Here is an 11,546-nt window from a genome sequence, read left to right as displayed (position 1 = left end):
GCCGAGCGGGAAGGAGAGGAAATTACAGACCGGTGGACGCTGTCCGTCTACGGGGCGCTGGGCTCGAGGGCGCTGTACGGAGGGGGCCAGGGCCAAGACTGTGCAAGTCGGCAAAAGTCGGGTGAGGGAAACAGAAAGCTTGAACATCCTGTCTTTCTCTCCCGAGCTATCTTGTTGCCGCCTCTGGTCAGATCATGGTCGGTCTCCGACGACGAGCGGTGGCCGTCCCCGGTCCGATTGCCATCTGTACCGGCGACGGCGACGGCTGGTCATGAAGTGACATAAACACCCGCTTCCTCCAAGTGGTCTATACCTACCCCACTCTTGGCCTGTCGCGGCCCAGTGAGCGATGGGCGGCAGCGAGCGTTCCTCAATGCGGGGCTTGAACGAATCTGGTGCGCAAGTAAATCGCACACCAAATACACTACAGCTCTGACTGTGGGCTTCATGGTAACAGAGATGAGCACTTCAGCCGGGGCACGACGGCGAGCGCGCATGCGGGCGGGGCTACGCAAGTCTCCGCCCGTCGCTGTTCACGCTCTGGCCCTCGGCCTCAGGTGTTTCGTTGAGGCTTACGCGGTGCCTGGAGCAAACGGTGGTTAAACCATGGGCCCGGACGATATGGATCTATAATTGCAGGCCCTGGCGAGGCACCTATAGCCCATGCGCGCTCCGAGTGGACGTCGACGGCCCTTCGCATCCAGCAAAGATTTGGCTGAGATTTGCTTCGTTTCCCCTGCCTGTCCGGTTATTTTCAGACGAGTCGCGGGTATGCTCCTATCTCCATCCTCGCATCGTCCTGCTGCAGGACGTCCACATCATGCACCCCGAACACGAATGCGAAGGGTCGACCCGTTTGGTGTGCGTAGGGTGGCGTCGACATACAGGCCCCAAGATATTCGATCTCCGGCAGAACCACGCCGGCGTGGGGCGCTCCGGGTGTGCCACATGCTCGTCGAGCCGTTGCACGCGGGGAAGCAGCCTCGTCGCCGTCTTCGATCATTCAAGCAACCGTTTCGCAGCAGTTCGCAGCCCGGAGAAAGCGTGAGCGCCGAGCTTTTTGGCTTGCCAATTAACTGCTAACCCACGCGTGTCCATCACCTTCTCTCTCACTCTCCACGGAGGCCTTCCCTCCGACCCGGTACTGCCTTCGACGTCGCATCGCTAGCCAACAGCACCGATCTCAGCCACCCCCCACACTTGCACGCCTCTCTGCTGGCGACCGCTGGGCTGCCAACAATCTGTATGACCACACGCCATCGGGCCGACGGATGGGCTATTTTTACTGCGGGGCAGCAAGTGATGGCGGATGGCGAATCCCGTGAGGTATGTACCTCATCTCGGTCTGCAGTCTGCCGTTCACCGCCTGCTCCCCGCTCTTGAAGGTCAATGGCACCGAGATCTGCCCTCGAATCTGCCAGAACCAGCTGGTGGGTCCAAGTGAAAAAGCCAGATGCTGGGAAACAGCGATGGACGAGGAAAACCCGGCGCCGGGCCCGGGCCTCTAAATTTACTATCTTGTCTCTGAACAACCACAGATGGCGGTACTCCGACTGATGACGATAACGTCCTGCGTCCGCCTCCGCCATGTGCTCCTCCTCCACCCCGCCCCGCCCCGGTCTCTTCTATAAGATGCCCACGCCCACGCTCCCTCCCCCCAGGGCCCTCCCATCCCCCACTCTCCGCCATGGCCGACCCTGTGACCACCGCGTCCGTCCACACCCCGGTCGACGAGAAGCCCTCGCTCTCCGATGACCTCTCCCTCGACAAGTCCGCTGTCAAGGTCGACGAGGATGCCCGCATGGCCGACGAGGTCGAGGAGTTTGAGGAACGCCTTCAGCGCGACGAGGCCGCCGACGAAGAGTACCTCGTCCAGGAGGCCTACGAGGTCGCCATCAAGGTCTGTTCTCCGACTTCCCCTCCCTCCTTGCCCTTCCTCACTGTTTCACCCCCAGGTCCTCTCCACCCACGACGACCCGGAACTGAGTGCGCTCACTTTCCGCACATTCTTCCTTGGTCTCGGCTTCTCGGCGTTCGGCGCGTACGTTTTCACACCCCCGTCTCCTTTGGCCGCTGCCTGAACTCTCTTCAGTGTCTTGGCCCAGATTTATTACTTCAAGCCCCAGACGCTCAACGTCTCTACCCTCTTCCTCCTCGTTCTCTCTTACTGGTTTGGGACCGCCATGGCAGTCCTCCTGCCCTCTCACGGCATCTTCCGATGGATTAACCCCGGGCCCTTCAACAGTACGTCAGTCCTTGATGCCTCCACACCAGATCTGATCGTACCTCCCCTTAGTCAAAGAGCACGTCGCCATTATCATCATGTCCTCTAGCGCCGCTGTGTCTGCCACCGCCATCCAGGTCATCTCCGTTCAGGACTGTGAGTGTTGGATGCAGTGCCTGGGGCCCGACCTTTGCCTGACCTTGCGCATATAGTGTATTACAACAACACTCTGAACGCTGGTCTCGCCATCTTCACCCTCATTGGTTCCCAGCTACTCGGCTATGGCTACGCCGGGTTGTTGCAGGACATGCTGGTTCGCCCCACCAAATGTTTCTGGCCCTCGACGAGTACGTCGCGTTTTCTATGGATGAACTTGTCCCTGATATTCCGCAGTTTCCACGGCCAACCTGTTCCAGGCCCTCCACTTCGACAACCAAATGACCTCCAAGCGTGTCCGTCTTTTCTGGACCGTTTTCTTCGTCATGTTCGTGTGGGAAATCATTCCGCAGTGTAGGTCACAGTTTGCAGGGCCGTCTGCGTAACGCGCTCATCCGTCCACCACAGGGATCTTCCCGTTGCTCACCGGTCTTTCGATCTTCTGCCTCGCCAACAACACCAACACGGTGTTCCGCAACGTGTTTGGCGGTGCGAGCAACAACGAGGGCATGGCGCTTTTGTCGTGGTGTTTCGACTGGAACCTCATCGGCAGCTCGTGCCTGTTCAGCCCGCTCTGGCTTCAGGTCAACCAAGACATCGGCATCTTGCTCACTTACATCCTCATGGCCAGCGTCTACTACGGGAACCTCTGGCGCGCAAAGGACTTCCCCTTCATGTCCCAGGCCATATTCGCCTCCGACGGCAGCCAGTACAATCAGACTGCCCTCCTTACCAACGGCAAGTTTGATCCCGAGAAATTCGCGACTCTGGGGGTGCGTACTTTAACCGCTCACTTATCGGTACAGCTAACCGAACAACACCGTCTAGCCCGCGTTCTTCTCGGCCACCAACGCTCTCTACTTTATGACCTCCAACTTGTCCCTGGGCGCGACCTTCACCCACGTCTTCTTCTGGCACTGGCAGGACATCAAGCCCTTCTTGAAGACTTTCAACCCTTGGAACAAGGAGGAATACCTCGTCCACGACGCGCACTACGAACGCATGAAAGTTTACAAGGCTATCCCACGCTGGTGGTACTTCGCTCTCCTCGTCGCCGCTTACGCGATCGCGCAAGCGACCAACTACGGAGCCCACTCCGGGCTCCCGTGGTGGGCGCTGACGGTCATCCTCATCATCTCCTTCATCATGTCGCTGCTCTTTGCGACGCTGGCGGCAACGATCGGGTTCTCCGAGTTCAACACTTCCGCACTTGGCTTCTACCAGATGATCACCTCCTACCTCGTCCCTGGGGACCCGATCGCCAACCTCTACGGTGCGTTGTACGGTCAGCACCCGCAGGGCCAGTGCATTTCCATGCTCGGCGACCTCAAGCTCGGCCAGTACACCAAACTGCCCCCGCGCGTCACGTTCTTGATGCAGGTCCTGGGCACCGTTGTTGGGGCCATCCTGAACTGTGCGTGCCTCTTCACACCCTTCCCTTCCTCACCGTCCCACTCTGCTCACACTTGCACCCGTAGACATCATGATGGTCACGATCATCAACGCCAACCGCGCCGCGCTGCTCTCCATCTCCGGCACGCGTCTCTGGTCTGGCCAGAACGCGCAGTCCTTCAACTCCAACGGTATCTCTTGGGGCGGGCTCGGGCCTGAGATGTTTGGCTCCCACGGCGTGTACTTCATGGTGCCCATTTGCCTCGCCATCGGTGTCTTCCTCCCGCTGCCGTTCATCGCGGCGTGGTACATCTGGCCCAAGGCCGGGTTCGAGAACTTCAGCACGCCGATCATCCTCCAGTACTCGTGCTTCCTCTCCGTCGGCATCAACACCTCGGTGAACCCGAGCATGGCGATCGGCATCTTCTCGCAGTGGTGGGTGCGCACGCGCTACCCGCGCTGGTTCACGAAGTACAAGTGCGTATCCGAAAGCCACTCCTTTGATCCGCGGGCCTAAGCTGACCATCCTTCGCTCCCACAGCTACATCGTCGCCGCGGCGCTCGACGGTGGTACCCAGGTCATCTCGTTCATCCTCAACTTCGCCGTCTTCGGTGCGTCGGGTTCCGCGCACAGCTTCCCGCAGTGGTGGGGCAACGACTTCAGCCTCTCCGCCGACCGTTGTGCGCTCCCTGACAACTAGCGGCTGGGAGTGGGGGTCGTATGCGGGTGTCTTTCATCTTGGGGTTTAGGCGTCGTCTTCATCTCTGTCCCAGTACTGTAGTGGTAGCCTGCGGGCCCGCCTCCCATGGTTCCCATCCCCGCGTCTTGTAGTGTAGTAGTAATCTGTACATACGGTCGGATAGTCACGTCTTCGTATGCTTATAATCTCCTTTTCAAACGAACGCCTTGCCGGCCGTAGGTCTGTGTTGGCGGAACTGCCGGGCCTTAGGCTCGGGACCAGGACGGATCAGCCTGAAAGTCGGGTTGGTTACCGATGGACTGGTTCTCGAGCCTAGCTGGGCCTGTGAGTCCTACAGCCCGGCAAACGCCGGGGTTCACACTTCTTTTAGCGCTTCCTGTTCCACCAGGGTAAACGACCACATGTGTCAAGTCGTGTTCGCAGTGGCGTGCAGAAGATGTCTGAGCGCTGCGGGCAGGTATGACCGCGTCGTCAGGACTACACATAGAAAACGAAGTGCCGGCGCATCAGTTCGCCGCTCACTGTGGCAAGGGTCCTGGGTCCAAGTCGGTACGCCTTCAACTAGATAATTGTATACCAGCTCAAGAATAACACTGTCGCATGCGTTTCATCGTAAACCAATGACATCCCATGCACTGATGCACCAGCATTCACGCAGGTTCCCGTGGGGTCATCTCGCAGTGTGGACCCACCCGCACCTATATTTGCGCCAGACAACTTGTAGACTTGCTCCGGACGCCGTTTTCACCGAGAGCTCTCAAAGATGGCGGCTCGCCGGAGGGTTGACCCTGTCGCGACGGAGTACGGCAACACGGTGTCCTTCTGGGTCGAGTGCCCCTCGGAGCTCCTCGACCTCCGAACCAGGACCAGTCGCCTTCTGGCAGTTTCGCGCTAAACGGTCGACACGATCAAGCATGACGATGCGCTGCGCGCGCAGAATTCCCGTAGTCTGGGTGTGAGCGTTCTCGTTCCAGGTTCTTCACCTCCGGCGCGCTCAGCGCCTCCTTCGTGCGCTGCGAACAAGCGCCGGAACTCGGGCCCCGGCGCCACCTCACCTTTGGCATGCCACTCCGCCTTGGGAGTTCGAGGCTCGCCTTCAACTTGCTGAAAGTCCCCCCTTCGCTGCGCCTGTTGCCCGCCCTCGTCCAACGCTCCATCTCCACCGCGCCGCCACCTGTGGTGCCACGTCGCTCGCTCTCAGGCGCCGCAAAATATGGCTCAGACCCCTTCGAGTACACATTTGGACGATGGATATAAGCCTCGTGCATGCTGTCCTTCGGCGTCCGTTTCTGGCCCGTAGTCTAATTGACCAGAGTCAACGATGCGCTTCGCCACGCAGAGCGGAGACTCGTGTTCAATATCGACGAGCTGTGTGGGCTCGCAGCCAAGTCCGTAGGTCGAGATCCGGCTGATGTCGTCGACGTGTCGAGGGTCGGCGAGGGCGGCTGGCATACCTCCACGTTTCCGGCACTACGATGCCCCCATCTCGCGATTCACGACGCTGCCTTCGCGACCGGAGGCGGAGGGAGTCTATATCAGCCTACTGCTACATCAAGAGCACGGAGGAGTCCAACAAGATCCATCACGTTGCATTGACGGACGTCAACTATCTGCTCTGCAAGCGCCTCTTCACCCACGCCGGTAGCCTCTGGGAGGGCGAGACCGTCGACCTGAAGGTCGCTCTCATTGGAGCGGCGCAGGCGTGGAGGGCGCTTACGGGGAAAGACACGCCGTGTCTGGTCGTGTTCGACGCCGACGACGTGCGCGAGACGATGGAGCTGGATAAAGTGCAAACGGACGCGGACGAGGGCTTTGAGAGGGTGCATGACATGCTCCAGGGCGGGTCAGAGTGCTGGGTGACTTCTGGCTACTTACTTTCACGAGCGGGCGTTAGTGCTCAGCAAGCAGCTGAAGGCAGGCGATGTCGGCGGAGGAAGTGTTGGAGTTCACGGATCACTGGGTGTTTGACGATATGGACGGAGAGAAGCATATGCAACGGGTCGAGCTGGATCTCTTAGCCGTATGGTCCGGAATACTCGAGACCTGTAGAAGGTTCCGCAGTCGCCGCGGATGGCGTGGTACGGCGGAGGATGGATCTCCCACCTTATCGCTCCCCTTGCGCCCCGTCCTGCCCCGTCCCGCCCGCCTCTCCCACTCTCCCCTCGGTGAGCCCCTCATATGTGTGCCGCGGAGTCGATCTCGCGCTGACCGCTCGTTCTCCCGCACCCGACGATGGGCGGATCGACCAGCACCCAGCTCGACCCCAGCCCAGCCGCCGCTCCCGACGATACATACGCCCACCCCATCCTCGGCATGACCAAGCGCCCCCGCGTCCCCACCGCAATCGAGTTCGGGAACCCGGCCTCGTTCTGGGTCGAGTACCCGTCCGGGCTCGTCGACCTCACCCGCACCGCGCACCTGCCCGCGTCGAGCGAAGGCGACCGCGAGCCGCCCGAGCCCACGCTCGTGAAGGAGCTGCAGGTGGACGTGCCCGCCGACGGCGAGCGCACCGTGCGCGTCCAGGCGGCGCGCAGCGCGATGGTCGTCATCGACATGCAGAAGTGAGTGCGCGAGGACTCGGTCGGACCATGAGCACGCTCAGCGCGGAGTGCCTGACGCGCGCCCTGGCCAGCTTCTTCCTGCACCCGGACCTGCGCGAGCACCCGACGGGGCTCGCGTGTGTCATCCCGATCGCGAACACCGTCTCCGCCCTGCGCGCAAAGGGCGCCAAGATCCTCTGGGTGTGCGTCCTCCCGTGCCCTCCTCCTTGCCCGCATCGACACCTTCAGCTGACACCGTGGACTCGCAGGAACTGGGGCCTGACCGACCACGAGCTGACGACGATCCCGCCCTCGCTCGTCCGCGGGTTCATGAAGAACGGCCGCGTCGGCTTCGGCGGCGACCTCGGCGGCAGCTTCGGTCGCCTGCTCATGCGCGGGGAGTACAACTCGGACCTGTACGGCCCCCTCCAGATGCTCTACGAGGAGGGCCGCGAGGCGGGGACCGACGTCTGGATCCACAAGAACAGGCGAGCAGTGGGCCCCCGCGCGTCACCCCGAGATCGCGATCGCTCACCGGTTTCTGCGCAGGATGAGCGGGATCTGGGGGCCGCAGTCTGCTCTGGACCTCTACCTCCAGGAGCACGGCATCACTTCGCTCTTCTTCGCTGGGGTGAACGCCGACCAGGTCCGCCCAATCGCTTGCCTCACTTCCCAGGACTCGCTGCTGATACGGTGTTAGTGCGTCCTGGGCACCCTCGTGGACGCCTACTACCGGGGCTACGACTGCATCACCGTCGAAGACTGCATCGCAACGACTTCCCCGGAGGGAGGTCTCGAGAACGTTCTGTACAACGCGGGTGGGGTACGCGCTTCAATTTGCTCTCCTCGTGAAAGTCGAAACTGACTCCACAATCTCAGGGCTACGGCTTCCTCACCGATTCCAAGAGGATCATCGATGCCTGCTCGTAAACATAAGGGTCGCGTACTTCTTGACTGACTTGATATCTTGACTCGGTAGACATTGTAAGAACTTGGGAACGAAAGACCATGTAACATACAGATGGGTTATACATGCACGTGCGTCTGCTGACGTGCCGGTCAAGTGTTCAGTACAGGGGGTCGTCGGCGAGGCGCGTCAGTTCTGTGAGGTGCGACGAGCCCTCTAAGCGTATCGGGGTGGGGTAGTAATACAACACAACGGCGACTCGAGCGCGCGGAAGAGGCGGACCGGGTCTACTCGAAAGCCAACTCATAAGTCATACACTCTCTCATCTTCAGCATCCTCAACTCCGCCACTCGACGCTAGGACGACGCTGACAAAGAAGAGCGAAACCGTCAGCTCTCAGCAGAACAAAAAAAACATCTGAAGGGCCGCAGGGCAGACTCACCTGTTGCCCCCGTATCCTCGAGTAGAACGTGTCCTTCTTCCCCGCCTGGTGCCCGCTCAGGCTCGACCCCGCCGGGCTCGGCGGCTCGTGCCCCGAGTGCGACTGCGGCGGCGTGAGGGACGTGAACGACTCGGGCGGCGTCAGCGGCTCGTACGCCCTCATCGCCGACGGCGGGTGCGAGTCGAACTGCGTCTCGATGCTCGTCATCTGCGGGCGGGCGCCGCTCGTCCGGAGCGGGCTGCGCGGCGGCACGACGGGCGGCGTCGTCGTCGCCTCCGGCTGCCGCTGCGGCCGGGGCGCGGCGATCGGCGGGGGCGGCGGGGAGACCGAGACGGGCACCATCGGCTTCATGCGGTGCGGGGACGTCGGCGACGGTGACGACGGGAGGTCGTGCGCCGGGACGGGCTTGCGCGCGCTGAGCGTGGGCGAGGTCACGCGTGCCGTGCTGCTCGCGGGCGACGGCGGGCCAGGCGCGGGGTCGTCGAGCGCGACGTCGACGAGACTCGCGCTCGCGCTCGACCGCGTCAGCGCTGGCAGCGTCGGAGGGTACAGCGACGGCGACGAACGCGCGGAGGCGGAGGGGGGCTCGGCGCGATGCGCGTGCGCGCCCGCGAACGGGTGGAGCGCGTCAGACGTGAGCGCGAGGCCGATGCTGCCCGTCGTGCTCCTCCCGCTGCTCGACTGGCGCGAGCGGCGATCGTACGAGCGCCTCCGGGAACTCCCTGCGCTTTCTCTGCGGTCGTTCGCGCCGACGCCGGTGAGTCCGAGACCGGATGCACCGCCGCTGGCCTCCTCCATGTCGTCGTCGAAGGGGCTGCGAGTCGGGCGGGGAGCGGGGGCAGGCTTGCGGTCTCCGATGATGAGCGTTTGGTCGGTGAACCCGGAGGCGTAGCGCATCGTCGGGGTCGGGCTGAGTGCGCGCGGGTCCTCGAAAGGGTTGTCGGGCATCGGGAGCGGGCGGGAGATGGAGTTGACGAAGATGGGGTTGCGGCGGCGCTGGCGTTTGCGGAGCATGAGGCAGAGGCCGACCATTACTCCCATGATGACGACGCCAACGACGAGGAAGACTCCAGCGACGGCAGCCGTGTTTCCGAAAAAACTACCGCGAGAAAAATCGTCAGCGTAATCTAGAGATAAAATAAGGACGAGGCCTTACCCGCTCTTAGTGGATGCCGCACTCACGCCCCAAACACCTGTCGGGTTCGCGATGATGTGCGTGACACTGACGTGCGACCCGTCCGGCTTCGTTGAAACGGAGACACTTGTGAACACAGGGGGCACTGAGAGCGAGGTGTGGCTGCTTGCGTCCGTTACAGTCACGAACACGGGCGTCGAGAGCGTTGTCTCCGGCACGTCGGTGATTGTGCTGGTCGTCGTTGGCGCAACGGAGTTTAGGTTCGCCTGTATAATTCCTTTAGAACCTAGTTGCGTCGATGATGAAGAAGCGAGAGAAGAAGCGGGAAAAACGACAGGGAGAGGTATAGAAGGCGCCGCCGTGGTGGCATGCTCTTCAGTGGAAGAGGTGGGGAGACTGCGAGTGGAAGAGGGCAAATGAGTCGCTTTGACCGGAGCAATCGCGGTCGCAACAGTCTTGGCTGGAGTAGTAATGAGCGAGGAAGCGGACGAGAACATTGTGGTGGGGAGTGGATCGGGAATTGGATCCGCAGTGGGTTTGTCTAGAGGAGCGGTCGTGCTGTGCACGTGGATGATAGAACTACTGGCTTTGGTGGAGGAAAGTGGATCCGACACTGAGAAGGTGGAATGTGCAGGAGAAGAAACGGAGGCGCTAGAAATGGGAGGAGGAGAAAGAGCATGCGAAGTCGAACTGACCCCATGAGTGCTTATAGACGAGCCTCCGGCAGCCACGGTCCCTGGATCAGCAGACGTGTGAGAAGCGGAACTGGGGCTGGAGGCGGTGCTTGTAGATATTGGCACAATGGAAGTAGACGGACCAGATGTCGTGGAATTCTTGGACGGTACAGGAGTGGAGACCGAGGTCACGGCAGATGACGTGGACGAGCTCCCTGCTGGAGGTGCAGGGTCGGTCGCGTGGTCGGCGTTGGTATCTGTAGAAGTGGATGGTGCCGACGACGATGACGACGGAGAGGTGGTCGTGTCAGGAGACACTGTGGTCGAGGTGGTTTCCGATGCAGTCGACGACGTTGCATCGGGGGTCGAATTTGAAGTGGTGGTCTGAGTAGACGCGTTCTGGACAGCCATCTTTGTCGATACAGCACTACAGCGGCATTAGTACCTGTACATTGGCGAGATATGAGAATCCAAGCTCACCTTGAACCGGAAGTGTCTGACTTGATAAATGAAGAAGCGTGGAGAGCAGAAGTGGAGACAGACGAAGCCCTGGTGCTGGCTGTAGAGGGCGCGGCCTGGTCAACCGCTGCGCTAGACGATGCTACGGAGAAGGAAGAAACAGAGCCCGAGCCCGAGGCGACAGAGGACGCAGACGAGACGGCGTCGGACGACCTCGCCCCAGAAGCCTGTGAAGAGGTACTTGGCAATGGCACTGGAGCGGACGTCGAAGAGACAGTTGGCCCCCTCGTCGACGACAGAGGCAGCGAGGCGCTCGCACTAGTGCCGTCCACAGATGGCAGTGACAGCAGGCTAGTACCTGCCCATGTACATCAGCGAGGTCGAATGCGTCCCGTAGAGCACGGACGCACGGCACGCACGAGAGGACGAAGCGAACAAGGAGACAGAGCGGATGCCCCGCGCGCGGGCCCGAGGAGGTAGCGAAGGAGGCGGGGGCTGCCTCCCGCGTCGAGACGGGGTATATACCCCCCTTCCGACGTTGCGGCTGCAGTCAAATCCTAGGAGAGGCACGCGGCCCCTTCATATGTCATAGCCGGAAGCCAGGGATACGACACGGCAGGTCCGAAGACACGTCTTCGGAGAGCACTTAGAGTGGGCGCATTAATGAAGTACCGTGTCGCCGAGCGGGTGCGGTGCGTCTACGCCCCCCATAGCGGCGCGCGAACCCCGTCCTGTCACCGGCGGCACGCCTCGCCTTCTGGGATAGAGGGCCAGGCGCGCCGCGAGACGTTGTCGCAGAGATATGCATGGAGCTCGACGGGGGATACGAACTCGCTCGTGGACGTAGTGAACTGAACACCTACTCACCAGCAGACGGCATACCTCCTGGATCGTCGGCGTGTGTTTTGTAGTTCGT

The 11,546-nt window shown here is 61.3% G+C and overlaps 2 protein-coding genes across 2 annotated transcripts; both read left to right on the top strand.

Moving 5' to 3' along the window:
* Window positions 1-1,687: 1,687 nt before the first annotated feature.
* BXZ73DRAFT_39682 (OPT oligopeptide transporter) lies at window positions 1,688-4,473 on the top strand (the record flags this gene model as incomplete). Its single annotated transcript, XM_048018431.1, has 10 exons — window positions 1,688-1,900; window positions 1,956-2,041; window positions 2,093-2,244; window positions 2,297-2,380; window positions 2,437-2,571; window positions 2,618-2,734; window positions 2,789-3,153; window positions 3,209-3,794; window positions 3,859-4,249; window positions 4,314-4,473. 10 exons carry the CDS (start codon window positions 1,688-1,690, stop codon window positions 4,471-4,473), a joined length of 2,289 nt encoding a protein of 762 aa, XP_047882694.1.
* Window positions 4,474-6,786: 2,313 nt separating this feature from the next.
* BXZ73DRAFT_87253 (Isochorismatase hydrolase) lies at window positions 6,787-7,943 on the top strand (the record flags this gene model as incomplete). The annotated part of the gene is made up of 6 exons (XM_048024491.1): window positions 6,787-7,034; window positions 7,106-7,216; window positions 7,283-7,501; window positions 7,563-7,659; window positions 7,714-7,836; window positions 7,893-7,943. 6 exons carry the CDS (start codon window positions 6,787-6,789, stop codon window positions 7,941-7,943), a joined length of 849 nt encoding a protein of 282 aa, XP_047882693.1.
* Window positions 7,944-11,546: the final 3,603 nt, after the last annotated feature.

Source organism: Epithele typhae (genome assembly GCF_022376455.1).
Source record: "Epithele typhae strain CBS 203.58 chromosome Unknown BXZ73scaffold_3, whole genome shotgun sequence".
In the NCBI taxonomy this organism is placed as follows: domain Eukaryota; kingdom Fungi; phylum Basidiomycota; class Agaricomycetes; order Polyporales; family Epitheliaceae; genus Epithele; species Epithele typhae.
The sequence above is the reverse complement of the archived record's forward strand: the minus strand, read 5'-3'. Positions and strand labels throughout refer to the sequence as shown.